Genomic DNA, 18,346 nt, shown 5'->3' with positions numbered 1-18,346 from the left:
GATTCAAGCATCACATTTCTCCTCCTCTGAGCTTACCACAGCATTTCATATTTTATACTACACACACACTTATAGCCTCTTTATCAGTTATGAGACTATTTTAGACACTCTTAAATTATCAAGATTAAATTGAGGCATTTTTCCAGCAGTGGGAGTTCAAGCTCAGATACTGTTGGCTAATAAGGAGAGAAAGCAGGGAAACCAGCTGTTGCAAGACACTGAACTTTTGCCTTTGATCATCCTTTACTTGATTCACAGCCAAAACCAATCATGTAGGTTTAGCAGAAGATAACAAAGTTTAGTGGGTGACAGAGAAATGGAGAATAAGCAATGTCAGTCACAGCACAGTGCCAACCTTCTATTCCCGTAGGAAGACCACCACCCAAATTTAAAGCACTCTTTCAGTCCTCTTTGGGATTGACTATTGGTGCTCTAAAAGACATTTCTCCTGCCCTTATAGCAAGGAAAATAGGACAGACAAATGGGAGAATAGTGCATAATAAAATTTGAAAATTATCAATATTTTACATATTAAATAATTTGAATTTTATTTCTCAGGGTTTTTTTTAAATCAGTTTATTCTACAGTTAATGTCTCCTGTCTTCAGGCTGTCTTGCTTAGAAATCTTTGATTATTTACTTTTTCTGTAGGAATTCTAGAGATGTAGCAGATTGTAGAGCCTATTTAAACAGTGCATTGAGTTGTATCACTCCTTACTCCTTTCTTATTTCAGTAAATTAATGGTAATTTTACCAGACATTTTCCAGAAAAAATAATTCTGATGATTTTGAAGATTTCTTGATGTAATTTTTCCTCTTAAAACCACTTATTAGATTTCCAGTTGTATAGCACAATACTGTTCCAGTTGTACACTATATTCTAATAACTTAATATTAGAAATAACTAATAGAGTCACCTAACAAACCCTATTTGTGGTACAATAACATTATTTTATTGTATATGTTAAAATATATATTCTATGAGGATAGGATGAACATGGGAAATTTAGGAAATACAAAAATAGTAAAGAAAAAAGAGAGTATTTTTTGTTATTGTGTTATTACCATTTTAAAGGAACTGTCAGGGAGAAGACTGTTTCATATAATGAATCAAAGTTTATATTAACTTAAATTCCTTCAACTTCTGCTCCTGTCTTTCAGACACAAAATAAATACATATAATGCAGGAAATCTTTTCAAATTCAAAACCTAAACACACAGGCTGTATCTGCTCTGGTATCTGTATTTACCTATCCACAGAGTATTTACACAAGTGATGCTGTATGTGCACATAATGCTGTCAGCATGCACAATGCAAATGGGCAACAGTGTCTCTGACAAGACAGAGAAAAACCAGATAAGGCAACTTCAAACTTCACCACACTTCTGGCTTCTTACATCTTAACATAAATCTTCACATTCCTATCAAAGGATTCATTTAGATTTCTAAATATTTAATGATGATCTCCTGCTTTTTCATTCACCACCTTGAAAGCACTTCACACTTCAAAAAATGAAGGGAAATGATTTTATTTCTGCTCTGCAAATGCAAAAGCCAAGGCACAAATGAATGTTTTTTTCAACTCTGGTATCTCAGATCTCAAACTTCTTCATTAAATTATGCTGGTGTCCATCACAATGCAGAGCCATTTCTTACACTCCTGTCTTTTCCAAGTTACCAGTCACAGTAAGTAGAGATCCTTGAAAATCAGCTGGCTCAGCCTTTTAAAACTGGGATCCACACAATGCTCTTATTCTTTCAAGTAGCACTCCCTAAGAAAGGTGTTATTAAAACTGTGTTTGCCCAGGCAAAACAAAATACAAAAATGCAGTGATTGTATTATGCTAAAGGTATTTATCACTGCACAATTACACTGTGGATATACTGGCGAAAGAATAATATTGATTAAATGGGAGTACTGTAAACACACTCATGTGTCTTATCATTACAACATATGAAATGAAGAGGACTCAATGTTTCTGAAATTTTGTCAAAAACCCTTTATTTTATAAAAATCACAGGATTAATTTAAAATCTAAACTGGTAAGAATTAATCAGAAATTAACTAACTTCTGCTTGATGATTCAGAAATTGTCACACACCAAATGAATTTACCAATGTAACACCACTGAACAGGTAGAGCTTGGTTTAGTAACTGTGTGTGATTACATTTGTCCAACAGCTGAACCCTACATCCACAGACTAATGCTGTCCTTGCCACACTGACATTCTGTATGAAGCACTACCTATAGGATATCTTCAAAATTATTTTCCCACTTAAAGCCAGAAAACTGCACTGACCTTCCACCAAGCAGAGATTTGGAAAGCCAGTGAGGATTTACAGAGATTTCTCCATATTGAGCAACACTGAACAACATCTGAATCCTTTTCTTCTTTAGCCTTACACAGACTTTTACAGGGTAGTTAATTACTCTTGGCTCTTCCCATGGTAGCTGTCAGATTTGTCTTGATACTGGCCAGCTAGACACCATCTAAATTTTTCTCTTCATCTCCCTGCCATCCATGAGGGATGTCCACTGGGATCTTCCAGATTAATTTCAGAGATCTGCCATTTTATCAGTACGGCAAAATGAATCCACTAGTAAGCTTCAGAAAATACAGTTCCCTTGAATTCCAGGTGCTGGGTTGGGATCCCTTTCCCTGATCTGCCATATCTTTTCTTCAAATGAGTTAACAGAAATCATTATATACCAGAAATTACTTTAAATAAAGTAATTAAGGATAAAACCCATCAACAGAAAGCAACTGAGCTAGGAAAAGCTAGTGTAGGTTCAGCATTAAGGCTGAATGGGACTCACAGAGACTGAAAATACAGCTTTACTGAAAAAGCTCAAACTGTATTTCAACTTGCAATTTTGCTTTCTCACATGAAAAATTTACTGAACTCTTGTGGTTCAGCAGGAGATACACTGACCACTGGTTCCGTATTTACTGTGGAGCTGCCAGGTGGCTGTTCTGGATGGAAAAGGGAGTCCAGGTCAGGATCTGTAGGACTGCAATGCAGAGGGGAACCAGACAGACAAGGTAGAACATGGCATCATGGAGGTCTAAAAATGACCTGCTGAAACAGATGAGAATACAGCTTTCAATATGAAGATTAACTTCCATGGTCACTAAACATGGTCACTAAAGTTATTTTTAAAACATTCCCATTATAAACACATAGACATGCTACTGTACAGTCAATTCTAATTAAAAGAAATAGAAATATCTTTTCTATTTCCTAATTCTACATACTGGTATGTATTATATATATTGTTTTCTCTACCTGGGAGGAATTCAGACAATTAGCACACAAAGAGTTAATTTTAATACAATTATTAAGAAATCTTGTTCACTACTTTCCTGATTATGTAATATAGAAATCAATTTAAGCAAATTTCATCCAATTATAGAACAGAGCATCCAAAAAGCTTTAGTAAGACTGAAAAATTTGGAAGAGAAAGTAGAAAATGGAAGCAAACATTTGAACATGAAATGAATTTTTTTGAGTTGAAATCTGTGCTACTAACTATCCACATAGTGTGTTGTTTTAGTTGCTGAGTGCTAGATAGAAGTAATGATAATTGCACAAAACTCAGGTGTTGTTTCAAGGGCTGTTTGAAATATTGAGCCTTATTTCATTTGGTTTTAAAATAAATTATTACAGGATAATATAAGCCATAGAAAGAATGCATGTCAAATTAACACTAGTTTTCATTTTTTCTAATGAATGCATGGCATTTCCTCATCTAAAACTTCTCTAATGAAAAATAAATAAAAGCATCAGCAAATGTGAATGAAGAAAGAAAATACAGGAATTAAATGAGCTCCCTTTTATGAGCAGTATGGTTTCTGACAGCTCAAAGCATGCATTTTGGCATTCATCTAGTAGCTGGAATCATTATCTACTTGCATTCTGTTAATTATGGGATTCTAATTACTTAAATATCAGGAAAGTCAACTCAAGCTGAGAAACAGCCCCTAAGTGAACTTTCTCTCCATGAGGCAGTTTATGTTCCTTTCTAATTTTTTTCCTTAGCATTCAGGGATAAGAGACTCACAGAACAGCTATGGACATGGTCCAAAAAACCTGAAATGTGTGAAAAATATCCCAAACCCTGAGCAGGTTTTTGAATAAAACTTAAGGGCTCTGAATCATGAAAGAATCAACTGATGTTTCACTCGGTTTAACAGAAAAAATGTTTGCAACCTCCCACAAAGGCCAGATTCTGCCCTTAGTACAGGCACAGGCTCATAAAGGAGCAGAGTTTATCTCGAGTCATGTACACGCTAATGCTACATAAGAAAACAAAAGCCCGCAGGCTCACAAGTGAATCACTTAATCACTCGGGCAATTGCATTTATGACTGGAAGTGTTCACTAGCAGGCCACTGGTCCATAGCCAATGTTTATTGGCAGTGACAATAATTTACCATTTGGAGTTGTTTACTGGCCTGTATCCAACTGCATTTCCAGTGCACCTACCAGGGAAGGAGCCCACATCATGCACAGCTCTGGCACAACTGGCCCCAGGGACTGCAGAAGCAGAGACAGCAGGGAGGCCACAGACACATCACTTTACCACCTAACACTGAGAACAGGACTCAGACACAGTTAACAGGATGTTGGGGCTTGCATTTGTCCTGTTCTGTACTCTAAAGAGGATTGCAGTTTTCACTGCTAACCTTATTCCATCTTTACACAAAGAACATCTGCAAAATCAGTCACACTGTGCAATCCTGATTTGGGTTCACTGGAACAACGCTGATTTAAGAAAATAATATTACCTATTGTACTGTAAAACCCTAAGTTATTGCAGGAATTATGAAAAAATATCTATAATACACAAAACAAGGAATGGGAAAATATTTCATTAAGGGACTGGGATATATCAAGAGCAGAGCTTGGATTTTAACACAACTACAGCTGAACAAGTAACTTCAGAAATTTCCACATCTACCTTTGTTTTTTTGCACCTACAGAATAAAACATACAATGTTTCCCTAAACAGCCATAAAATCACTCTGAAAAGAATGTCAGGCAATTCAGTAATTCAACATGAAAGCATTAACAGTTTAAAGTGTCTTCAATAAATGGTGAAGAGTTGCTGCCAAATAACTTTATTCTGAAGAATGAATTTGAAAAGCACTCTCAAGAGAAACTGGTGGTAGTTGCAGTGGCTCTCCAGAAGAGGGAGGTTTTAAACCAGCCGTCTTTTCCATAGCAAAGAAAAAAAAAATCAAGCCAAACGAAAAAAAAAAACCAATCCCAAACAAGAACAAAAAACATCTCAAGCCATACAGGGCACATATTGCCATGATGATGGAAGAAAGGAAAAATCAGGACACTCCATTCAAAGTATTGCTTAAATTTTAAGGATATTAAAAAATCCTTTTCCATGACAAAGTGCTTAACTTCTGTAGAGGGACCACATTTCCTAAGGATGTGGCACAATGCATGAGCAGATGGGAAGGATCACCTTTGCCCTGCTGGCAGGACTTTGTGTAATGCAGCCCCAGGTACCATTCCAGCCCATTTCTCCAGCCTGTCGAGATCCCCCCAGTGGCAGCATGACCCTCTGTGCACCTGCCACAGCCTCAGCTTCGTGTCATCCCCAAACTTCCTGAGGGTCCATCCTGCCCCATCATCCTGGTCATTAGGAATGCAGTGCAGGCAGGCAATATCCACTGTCCTCCCCTGCCCACCAGGTGAGTCATTTAACTGTAGCAGTTTATCAGTTGGTCAAGCATCATTTCGCCTTGGTGGAGCCATGCTGGCTATTACTGATGATTTCATTATCCTTAATGTGCCTGGAGGTTTCCAGGATTAGCTGCTCCATCATTGTTGCTACAGTTTAACTCTCAGTTCAAGAAAAAGTAATAATTATTAGTAATATAAATTACTGAAAATAATTCAGAATGCAGCAAATAGTGTATAGACTGCATATTCTGCCTTGTCCCAGTACACAACATTTCTTGGAACTCTTCAGACATATTTTCAAGGCCCAAACATTTTGTTAATGCAGAATAAGGGTCCTCTGTACTATCTTCACAATTCACTGCTACTACACCTAATAAACCAAATGCTTTCCAAAACACTTATTAGATATTGCTGGCTTTGGACAAGGAGGAAGGACAGAGCTGAGATTGTATTGGCATGGGTCATAATACTTCATTTTTTATAGTTCACATATGTGAAATGCCTTTTTTCCCCCAAAACAGTTTGAGCATATTTTAAACAATCTCTTGCATTTAATTTCTGTTTGTCTTCAAACAATTTTGTCCTGGGGCAAGTGTATTTTAACTGTTTGCCTATGGCTGGAATATGAGATCAGTCAATAGGTTTTTAATATATATATAAGTAATCATAGCTCAGTCAGTGGTCTGAGTACATTGCCAAGGGCAAACTGACTCCCTAGAAACAACTTCGAGTTTTCTGGTCTTTATGGGTTGTATATCAAACCTGTACTCCATTTGCAAGCAAAAGAAAACCCATTCACACACTGCATATACAGAAAACACAGGCAAACTGCTTAATATTTAAGAAATTATTTTTGAAAGGATGGGCAAGAGAAATACATAATATATTTCAGGTGTTCTGATTCAGTAGTCTCAGCTTTGTATGTTTTATGCTGTTCCTGGCCCAAGTGAAATAAATAAAATTTCAGCATGACTCAAGTGAAAACACAGGTTTTATAGTTGAGCATTCCAAGTATTTCAACTCTATATAATAAATTTATTGTTGCTATAGTCCAGGGGCTATTTACCAGGCAAAAAAGATTTATGTCTACTGTGATCTAAAATCCATCCACAAAGGGATCATTTCTCTGATTGAAACGGATCAGAACTGCAGTTTTTACATTTCAAACCTGAATTTCTCTGAATCATCAAGATTAATATATTCTGCTCTCTCATATCCACATCCAGTTCAACCTATCACTCTTCTGCAAAACTCACTCATCATATTTGACATTATAATGAGGTTCATGTTCTCTTCACATCATCTCACTGCCTATCTACAGAATGCATTAAAATAAGCTGCTCTCACACATAGCCTCAAACTTAAGCTGCCTTTGCTTCTGTCTGGATGCATTTCTGAAGACCACCTGTTGTTCTTTTATGTCATGCTTGTCCTCATCCATTTTTTTAGAAAATTTCTCAAATACAGAATGTTCTCCTAACCTTAGGGGACACATAACCAGACCTCTCTCCCTCGGGAGCTGTCTCCACAAAAGCTCATATAAAATTGTGTACATCTGTTTCTTTAGGTTTTTACTAAAATTTAGGAGAGCTATGTAGTTCTCAGGATATTCATACTGTTTCCTCAAGTAAATCCTAATCAGGACTGATTTTTCCATTTAGCCCCGACTTCAGTTACTCCTTATGCTGCCACTTCCTCCTGATGGTCATAATTACAGCCTGTGACCCTTTCAGTGTGGTTATTCCCTGTTAATTTATTTTTATAAAAGCCCACACATGTCCAGCTAACCAGCAACCACAGCTTTATGCTGTATTAAGGTCTCCAGGGACCACAATGAAATCATTTGCATTAGAATGGTAGGGAGCATCAGAGCCAAAATGATACATTCCTACTTGGGGCAAATTCCCTCCCTCCAATGATTATACTGCTTTCTCTCAAATAAAAAATGGATTTTTTGCTTTTAAAAGATATCCTGATGCATATTGTTTAATAAATTATTTACTCTTTAAAAAACATTTGTACTTCTACACAGACAGAAACAACTGATAAGTATTTTTAAAGTGTTTATGTTTTTGAAGTGCAGTTGATGCATCTAATTGCTGATCAATTTGCTTTTTAGAGTACAGGAGTATTCAATGTTATTTTCTAAGATTTAAAGTATCTCTTTTTAACTCACCTTATATCAGGATGACCAGGTACATTATTCAGGTTATAATAGCCATAATGATTTAGTATTGTAACCACAACCATTGGAGCCAAAGATTGGGCAGGCTTGGTAAATAAAGCATTGGTACCAAAAACCATAGAGGAAAGTGGTAACCTAAAATATTTGGGAAAAAACAAATTAATGCACAACACAAACTTATTAGTGTATTAATTTCAATTGTGATTTTAAAAAGCTTGGAATCCTGTTAATATGCAAATACTAAATATCATGATCCTTAGTCACACATGATAGCAAACAGATCTACTCTCATAATGAAATTTAAATTTATTTGGAAATTATGGGTTACAAACTGCTGCAGGGTGTGTATATATTTATATAAATATAAATAAATAAATAAATATATATATATATATATACATATATACATAGACACAGCTTTGCCCCAATTCTGAAGTGACTCGTACTTAAATTCAACTTTGTGCACTTTGAGTAATTACTGAAGTTAAATTACATGCATGGAGAATTAATTACAACTGAAGATTTTGCATGCCTAGGCCAGAAAGTGAGGCAAATTTTTCCTCATGAAAGCAACAGGTCTTCCCTTTGAGGGGCAAGTGCTTTAACAGGACTCAATCTACACTTACATAACAATTGATCGAACCAACAAGAAGTTGTGTGTACTTTGATAAAAATCCAAAATATCAATGAGTTGCAATATGCTATTCTGCAGCAGGTTTTAGCACTTTTATTTCAGGGAGATAAAGGAACCAGGTTAGACTTTAAAATCTGCACTTTACCTAGCATAGGCAAAGCTTTCTTAACACCTTTTCCATCTTGAAAATGCCTTATTCCAAAAATTCCATACATGATCATAGATGTATCTGGTTACAGAGTAATTCAATTGAAGCTAACAAAAATAAAGCCATTAAAATTGGTAGGACTTGGTTTATATTATACTATAAGAAAAAAGAGAAATAACTTAATTATCTGTTTAAATTACTCTACTGAAGTAACTGCAGGAAACTTTACTCAAGTTCTAATCTTCACTTATGCTAAGCTGCTCTCACAAAAAGGATTTCTGTATCGAGGATCCCAGATCATTTACTGTCTCTTTACTTTGACACAACTTATTACCAAAGAGTAACAAGGCAAACACCATATTTAAAAAAAAAAAACAGTAATGACTGACTTACCTCCTCTTGTGCTTTATTAAATCTGCATCAACAATATCTGCCAAAGGCAAATTGAACAAGCTAAATGAAGCTTGCACAATTACCCTAAAGAAAAACAAAATATTGAAGATGTTCATAGTTCTTATATTCACTTTATAATGAAATTGTAACTGACATTCTAACACAAACACTGATATTCTGCAAACACAAAGCACACAAAGCTGGCATGTTCTTTAAAACATGGTGATCTGTCTGAAAGCATTACTAGATCTGTTCTTAGTTGAGAATTAGATGCAAACCTGAAAGTGGGGGGTTTTCTTCTTTTTTTTGCTGGACATCATTGTAAAAGGTGAATACTTTGACAATAAATTTACATTATCAATAAATGTAATTTAAAATGATCAGGAGAAAAGAAACACCTCAGAAAAAGGGAAAACTGAAAACTTGCTCTTGAAATCTGGAAAAGACATGACCATGTGGAAGGTAAACTTCAAGGTGGAAGAATTAGAATAAAAAGAATAGTTTACATGCATTCCTATATATGTATTTACAGTGCATATAGATGTATATAGATATGCATTTAAACATACACACACACAAAGCTGATTCTTAACAAATAGCCAAATGAAACAATGAAATCAAATATTACAACTTCTGTGTCTTATTAAATTTTGGGTGTGATGAGCTTTAACTAACAAGGTACTTTAACAACCAGGACTTTAAACATACAGTGTTTAGGTACCTCAGATTTTTCTCTTGAAGAAATCAAAACACATCTTCATCATTTAAAACATGCAGACAACGAAATTCAATTTATTGTTCACACAATTCAGTGTTAGAGTAGCCCATGACTGCAATACTGAAAATAAGAATGAAAATGGGATGGGGAGGGAAAGACAAAGAAAAGGAGGGCAAGAAAGAACATGTAGAGAGACAACAATGAAAGAGAACATGAAGAAATAAAAACAAATTGCTGTAACAATATTCTGATACAAACAACTCTTTATCTTGAAATAAGGTTTTCCATGTATCATTATACACTTATGTGAAAATACTACTGCTTGGCACCTTACTACTGAGCACCAGTGGAAATGGGACTCTGTGCTGGCTACCCAACAGACACCTGAGCTACCCATATTTGCCTGCAGTGCAGCACACAAGTGGTCCTGCAATACAGAGTGAGGTTTGAGCCTTCCCAGCAAACAGTCCCTGGAGAGTTCCTCTGCTGAGCTCTTCCATGTCTGTGGAAAACATGAGATTCTCCTTCCTTGGATCTCAGGTTAAAGTGACTGGAGGCATGTGCCTGCAAACCATAATTGCTGTTTGCATTTTAGGCTTTTTTATTTCAAGCAGAAAATAAAAGGTAAAACAATAAAATGAAAGCTGGAAGAAAAAAAAAATAAAAATAAAAAAATCTGTAACTGAAATTTCAACTTTTCTGAAAAGTGAAACAGAAAGAAAGCCATGAAAGCAGAGGCAGAATCTTCATGGAAATAAAAGCAAGTGTCTGCTCTGTTAGAAGTATTTCAGCTGTGTCTATGAACAGGGGAGTGGATTTACTTACATGTTTGTTGTAACATAGAATGCCAGCAGATAATAGTGTTCTTGCCCTAGGAGACACATGACAGCAGCAGCTACTCCTTCATAGTAAAAGGAAAACAAGATGATTCTGTAATAACCAATCTTCTTCAATGAAGTATGACTGAGAAGAACAAGGCACTAAAAAGATAATACATACACATTTAGGATAAAAAGATACAGTACAGTGTCTCAGCACTGGGAGAGCTATAAAACACAGACTTGACATAATTAATACCCTTTAAAGGAAAAAAAAACAATGACCCTTTCTAAGAAGTTCAACAAATAAAAAAATAGAAACTGAAAAAAGACAACCCTCTACTGGCTCATTCTATGCTACCTCTTCTAGGTACAGTCTCCTTTCACTCAAAAACTAGCCACTGAGAACTGCTATATCCTGCAGGAAACACTCTTCCCACAATGCCTATTATTTAATGCTCATGATCTTTACTTTTGATATCCCTTAAAGTATTAACTTTGCAGTATAACTGTAAATCAAACATCTCACCATTTAACTGCTGACAAGAAGTATTTTCAGTAATTGCTTTTTCATTAACATTACTATTTTCATTGGCATTTATTGAAATCAAGCATGATTTTTAAGCTGGCAAAGCAAGCTCACCAGGACAGCCTTAACTAAACAAGTTAGAAGCTTTACTAGCAAGCAGAGAAAGGCAGAGGCCAGTGCTTTTGCATGGCTGAGTTTTAACTTTGCCCATCTTGGCAAGGAGTAGATTCTGAGAATCTAGAGACTGGCTAACTCAGGAAAATGATACTAAGTGCTGATTATAGTATGAAGAAAATTTAAGTTCTTTTACATTTTTCCTCACTTTTCACTTTCAACAGGACATTCTGTAATGAATTATGTTCTTTTTATTATATGGGCCTTTGTCACCATCTACATGTACATGGTCCTCCTCTCTGTCACAAATATACAAACTGTATAAAGATCCACATTTTCTCCTTTCTTTTGTGTTACAGAGATGAACTGTGTAATATTCAGATGAAGAACAGGAAAGAATTTTCCTTGTACAATTGTTCCCACACTGAATTGCTTTAACATAACAAATAAAAACAGGATGCTACGGTCAGAAAAAGATTACCATGGCAAATGCTATTGTAAAAAAGCTCAAGATTTCTACTTGATCAGGGAGGTAAAACAAATCTAGAAAGTTGGTATAAGAAAAACATCTTGTTATAACAAATTTAAAACATACTCCTCCCCCTGGCTGTTTTCAGGGATTTTTGCTGCAAAGTGCCTCCACTAGAAATACTAAGGGATCTTGTAATGCCTCCTATTGTAAACACCATGTTCCTGTCTCACTGTAATTGCAAAATAACCCTGTCTCAGGAAGTACTTATGACTTAGAAAATTCTTCACTACTTGCACATCTCTAAGACTGTAAGGAAAATACTAACAATGATGCAAATTCATAGTTGTTTGTCTATGTTACAGCAACGTTTTCCTTGTGGGCAGGTTGTATTCCTCACACCCACTACTCGAAGGAACCTAAGTCAGAAGCTGAATTCCAGTTTGAAGCAAAGTTCATAAAAAGGAGCTTTATTTTACAAGGGTTGGGTGTTTTTCCAGCAAGGGAAGTTCAGGACATTGCCATCAGAGAATTCTCTTATTGTATCTTGAGCTCAAAGAGACAAAACCTGAGAAAAATAAGGTTACAGCAAACCCTCTACGGTTCAGTGACCTTCTAGACAAAGAGTCTCTGGGGAGCAGAGAGAGACACATTTTCTGAAAGATTGTTCTTTTCACACTGTCACACTGATTTTACAATAAAAGTGATTGCTATATATTAAGTGTAAAATTATTTAAGCTTTCCTAACTTCTGTAGCTTCTGATTTATTTCTGAAGTTCATTACCTAACTGTCTGAGGTACAGGAGAAAACCCCAAAACTATTAAACCTGTGATAAGGACAAAAGTTGAAATTGTAGACAGGAGTTATGGAACAGCAGGTATGCTCAGGATCTGTATGTTTTATATGCAAAAAACAAAAGGGGAACTGAAATTGAGCTCTGAATTCCAGTTGCACTTTCATTTATCTTCTTATATATATTACTTATCAGAACCCACTACAATTTAATGAATGTAACAGCCTGATTTTAAAAAATCCTGAACACCATCAACACCTATGATGAATACTCATATTTTGAGTATCCTGACTTTCAACACCCAACAAGTAAACACAGAGAACGTTTCTAATGACCTAGAGAAAGAAGTTAGAAGGCAATGAACAGAGGAATTTTTTATTTACTGCAGACAAGTATGGTAACATTCTGTGGGACACACTTTTGCTGCTTTTCTTGTTCTCAAGCATTACTCTTTTGGGTTCTCTTTCTCTTCTCAGTTCATCACTCCTCCCCTCATCCCTGACTGGGCTCTTAAAAGTATGTCTCTCTTACCCATAAATACTGCTGACCAAGAGACCAAACAACAAAATAAATGGGAATGTATTATTCTCCAAAAGCAGCTATTTAGTGTTTTGTTTGGTTTCCATGACTGAGATACATATTTTAACAATGCTTTTCAAACTCTATAATTTTTTCTGGTATTTTGCGCAGTTTATTTCAGAAACCTCCTGAAGAAGAGCTTAGTCTTTAATTTGTAATATAGAGTGTTAGAAAACAAAACAAAACAAAAAATAATTCAGAATTCTGTAGATTTTGCTTTTAGGAACATTTGATCTTGGCCACGTTTTTCATTCCTTTATGCTTAGGTATTGTAAGCACTGGAGGATACAAAACATTCATCCCCTGCCTACTCATGTCTCACACTGTTTTAAACAGATATCCTACCAGCCTGTCTGTCTGCTCTCTCTACCTCCTACACTTGGATCAGCCTGCACAGAGGTACTTCCTTCTTCTAGAGCGCTGGGGAGTGAGATCTAGTACTCATTTTGGCCAATGCCTTCTGCCAAATACAGCATTTTTTCAAGTGTTAAATGGATACTGTGAACTACTAAAACACCAGGTTTTCATATTTAGAAATAAAGACGTATGACTGCCTACCTGAGGACAAATAAAACCTGCTCCATACATGATACTTCTTACTGAGGAAGACAGGACATCCTTAGGAATAAGATTATCCGCAAAGATCATCATAAAATTGTTGTAAAAGGCTAGGTGGAAGACTTGGAAGAAGTTCATTGTTACAAAACATAGAAAGTTCTTCTCTGTCATGATCTGTTTGGTCAATGAAACTACCGAGGCCAAGGAGAAACTTCCACGACTGTTTCCCAGATTACCATCCTCTGTATGAATTTCTCTCTGTTCGTATTGACTTGTGCTGTATTTACCTGTGCAACACATACAAGCTGTCGCTAGCACTGCTATCAAAACAGTGAAAGCCTGAAAATAAGGAAAGTTTTCCATATTATCCGATATGAGCCCACAAAAGAGAATGCTTGTGGACCCGATTAACGTTGCCACTTGGTTGTACTTGATGAGCTGGAGCCTGCTTTCGTGCCTGGTGGAGCTCTCGGCGAAGAGCGCGCACTGCGCCAGGAGCACAAAGGTCAGCAGGCCGTCGAAGGCGCACAGCGCGACGATGAGGTGGACGCCACTCAGCCAGTCCCCCTCCTCATAGTGCCTCCAGGGGAACCACGGCAGCAGGAAGGCCAAGCCGTACAAAGGGGCTCCGTATAAAATCGAGAACTGGCGCCTTGCGCAGCACTTCAGCCTGGAGTTGTCTTGAATGTACCCGAAAAGGGGATCATTGATGGCATTCCAGATCATAAACACAACCTGCCACAAACAAGGGAATTTGTCGCTACTGTCATTCTTCTGCAGAAGTTACACAAACACAACATATTTATTTAAAATAAACCTCTATTCAGACAAGAAATAAATACATAGAAAAGCTACTCAGGTCAAAAGAGACTCTAAAACAAACACTTATCAGTAGTCATAGGTCATTAGAAATGCTGAAAAAATAAGATGAATAAGTAGGTAGGTGACCAACTACATGTGAAATAAACTGTCCCTAAGACTCTACTCTTTCAAAACCTTTTATATCTGGGCTTTTATTCTGCAAAGCTCAGATATTATTCTCACAGCAAGTTAATTCAAAAGATGAGCTGGCCCATTACTTTCAGGAGACCATTTACAACAAGAGTTACTCACGTGGATAATGACTTGCAGGATAAATGCAGTATTTAAGTACTTAAACAGTTCATAGGAAAGCACTAATGTCAAACTTATCTACAGAGCTAAGGTGCAAGATCAGTTTAGAAAATTACTTCAAGCTATCAAACGTAAAAATCTTTTCAGTAATTAAGTCTGGAGATTTTTACTCTGCAGACTGTAAATAATGTGCTTTATGTGTAAGTTCCATATGGATTATGGATTAACTAAAGTAAAAGATAATTTACTGTTAATTAATTGCAATGATTCCAAAATTAATCTGTCATTAAAAGAATCACTTCTTTGTTGCATAGCACAACATGGTAATCAAAATATTCCATTGTACAGTACCTGTGCTATATGAAATGCGCTTTCTGAAATTTTGTATCGGTTTAGGAAAAGCTTAACATAGTAGAAATTAAAAATGCTGTTCATCATTCCAGCACCTAAGGTAGTCATGGAATATGCCAGCGCATTAGCATGAATTCCCCAAAGAATCTTCATCTTCCAGGAGTACAGCTCTCTTCTTCCTCAAGTTACAAAAGAGAATTACAAAAATAATTACGTATTCCAATGTTATGAATGTCAAACGCAGCATGTACATAGGGGAATACTTCTTTCGAAACAAATACCAAGTTTTACCCTACTATTTTAAAGTATTAATTGTTAAAAAACCATGGAAGCAATATTTTCACCTAATAAACAATAAAACAATTAAAACACCTTTAAGTTAACATTTTCATGATATGAAGACTGCATGTAAATAAAAGATAGCAAGTAGCACACAGTATTTTATGTATGCCCAAACAACAGAGATTCAGCCCAAGAATACAGATTTCTTTAATCTATCAATCAGATATTCAGTCAACTATTTTTTAAGATGCTGATCTTTTCCATCAATTACTTTAGCATGTTTGGTGTAAACTATGCCATGAAAAGAGCCAGCTCCAGGGAACCTCTATCTTTTAAAGCTGTTTAATAGCTACCTAAAATAAGCCCTTGACCATACTTGATTCTATAAGCCCAATACATAATTAGTCCCAGGTATTTGTTTTTAACTGGGGCTTTTTTTCAGCCTTTCTATGAAGAGCTTTACAACCTGCTTTATGTCAATAGTTCACACTTTGCTCCTCTGCATATTAACAATTTTACTCTAAATGCAATTTTCACATATCCATCAAAATACCTGGTTTGAATATCTGCTTGATCAGCAGCTCTATAAGCAGCTCCCTGAACTCCTCATAAAAATAACCATGGAAGAAACAGGAAATGAAAGCCAAGGCTGTTTCCAGCCTTCCTGTGGTTTACAAGGCGGCTGAAAAGTGGCTGCTGTGCAGGAAGGGAGGAACTTCCCAATCACCAGGCCGGGACCATGCAAAAACCACAAATCAGGTAGGGACTAGGGAAGATGGAACAGGCAGTTTTTCCATCCCCCAACACAGAAAATGAACTCTTGAAGAGCAAATAAAGTATGGGTGCACACTTGCATGTATATGTAAGATGCTGTGATATGAAACACTATGCAAAGAATAGGTAATCTCACTCTATAGCTATGAAAAAAAATCAAGCTGACAAACAACTGGAAGCCTAGGATTCATTTTAATAAAGCCAATTTATTTCTAAGAATATGGCTGACTTTTAAAATATTTCAGAATGACCATGATGTATACCTTTAAACTTATTTTTCTACATCTGTAAAGACAAAACCATTTTCAGGGGACAAAATTTTGCATTTTTGTAGCAAGTTTGGTTTCACAATCTTTTACTGAGAAACCTAAAATTAAGAAAAAGGTTATTGAAAAGATGTACAGTTGAAATGTTTATTTTTAAAAATAAGTTTGATATGAATATGAAAGTCATTACAGTGAGTATGTTATTGGTAAGTGTAACATCTACTTTTTCAAGCCTTCACAAATATACTTAATGAAATTATTTATATAGTGGATATTAGGGCTTTTGGAAAAGTAGACATTTTACCTCTATTTCTACCTGGAGCACCCTGCACAGATCTTCAAAATGGAGAACTTTCCTTCAAATTCCATAAGCACCAAGAATAAAAGTGCTTCATAGTAACATTACCAGCAGTCATTTCTAAATTGTTTGACTCGATTCCTTTTGACACAAATGAAAAATGGTCCCCTCAGTTTCAGAAAATTTGAAGGATATTTGAAATTTCTTCAACAAAAATCTTCTAACAATGCACAAACTGGCCTCTAGTACCATGACTAATTGTAATATGCAGGATCTGACACAACTCTACCCTAATTGGTACATCTGGTCCTGCACCTTGTTTATGAAATAGGTTCAATTAGAAGTTGAGGTACCACACTTCCTTTCCCAGATGTTCCCTTTAATAGCACTACAATGAAATCATGTCTGAGCATCCCCTCCCTCTTCATAATAGTCAGCCTTTATATTGAGCAGGTTAAAGCACAGGTGCACATTTTGTGACTCACAGAAGGCAAATCGGTTTCAGAAATTTCTGGTGGTTACAACTGTGTAAATACTCAGAGACCGAAAGAACAGGCTGTTCGGGCCAGTGAGATGCAGTGTGACATTACCTGCGTTTCTCCAGTGCAGGATGACAAAAGAAATTAGAGCAAGAATCTAAAGAAAAAAAAGTGGATTCCGATAGAGAATAGCAAACGTTGCCTGAGGCGCACTAGCTGACATCCTGCTCTGCCGTTCTGGTCCCAAACCACTGTGCAATGCTCACAGCCCTGACAGACTGGTTGGACACACGGACCTTCCTCATCCTTCGGACGTGACTGGCACCACATTACGACGGAAGCGAGAATAAACGCGCTGCTAGTCCCGAGGGGTAGCGCTGAGGGGAAACACTCAGGGGGTGATCACAGAGGCACCGGGCTGTGGCAGCGGCCAGAGCCCGCTCTGCAAGCGCCGTGGAGCTGCGCTCCTGCCAGCCGAGGCTCGCAGGACTGCACCTTTGGAAGGGCTCGTCTGTTAAGAATGGGGAAGTTACGCTCGTTTTTCTCAGCAGGGTCCCCGGGCAGGAAACACGGCTCCCTTCGCTTTGTGCAGAGAAGAGCCGAGAGCGAGCGGCAGCCGCTCGAGCGAGATACGGGGATGCGGCCAGTCCCTTTCGGACTGCAGGCTCCCCTATCCGCCCTCCCCTCCCGCACTCCGGCGGACAGGCGGCCCCGCACCTGGCCGCCACGCCGGGTCCCTCCTCGTGGGCTCTTCCCTCAGCGCTCCCAATGCGAGGCAACTACGAGCCCCGGCTTTCCCTACACCAAGTCGCACTGTCCCAGTCCGGGCTGTGCCAGCCCTGCTCCGCCGCAGCCGACATCCCTCAACAGCCGATCCCCGCCATCAATGCCCCCGAGCACCGACGACCACCGCCCCTTCCAAAGGCACGGACCCACCTCTTCTGACGAGAGGTTGCGCACCGCGGGGCGGGGCGGGGCGCGGCCGCCCTGGGCCCGCCCTATCTTCGCTGTCATTGGCCGCTTGATATGAATTAGCCTTATGAGTGGCTTATCCTCCTTTCGATCTGTGCGGCGGGCGGCTCCTCATTGGCTGCCCGCCGGCGAGGCGAGGCGAGGGTGCTGTGTTTGAATCGCGGGAGGC

At 37.6% G+C, this 18,346-nt stretch overlaps 1 protein-coding gene across 5 annotated transcripts; it reads right to left on the bottom strand.

Annotated features, from left to right (window-relative positions):
• Positions 1–1,985: 1,985 nt before the first annotated feature.
• LOC102110576 (solute carrier family 68 member 1) lies at positions 1,986–18,171 on the bottom strand. 5 transcript variants are annotated; one of them, XM_005522954.3, is made up of 7 exons: positions 18,142–18,171; positions 15,107–15,285; positions 13,643–14,377; positions 10,607–10,761; positions 9,064–9,147; positions 7,880–8,023; positions 1,986–3,082 (listed from the first exon to the last, which is right to left on the bottom strand). In XM_005522954.3, exons 2-7 carry the CDS (start codon positions 15,257–15,259, stop codon positions 2,950–2,952), a joined length of 1,404 nt encoding a protein of 467 aa, XP_005523011.2. In that variant the 5' UTR covers positions 15,260–15,285; positions 18,142–18,171; the 3' UTR covers positions 1,986–2,949. The 5 variants fall into 5 exon arrangements, with proteins under 5 accessions (XP_005523011.2, XP_087920189.1, XP_014108002.2 ...); XM_088064063.1 differs by lacking the exon at positions 18,142–18,171 and adding an exon at positions 17,923–18,067; XM_014252527.2 differs by lacking the exon at positions 18,142–18,171 and adding an exon at positions 17,923–18,055 and having other exon boundaries at positions 1,986–3,079.
• Between the last annotated feature and the right edge of the window lie 175 nt (positions 18,172–18,346).

The sequence above is a fragment of the Pseudopodoces humilis genome, chromosome 18 (assembly GCF_049639895.1).
Source record: "Pseudopodoces humilis isolate 2021_Gansu_Grassland_sample_001 chromosome 18, ASM4963989v1, whole genome shotgun sequence".
Taxonomy (NCBI): Eukaryota; Metazoa; Chordata; class Aves; order Passeriformes; family Paridae; genus Pseudopodoces; species Pseudopodoces humilis.
The sequence above is the reverse complement of the archived record's forward strand: the minus strand, read 5'-3'. Positions and strand labels throughout refer to the sequence as shown.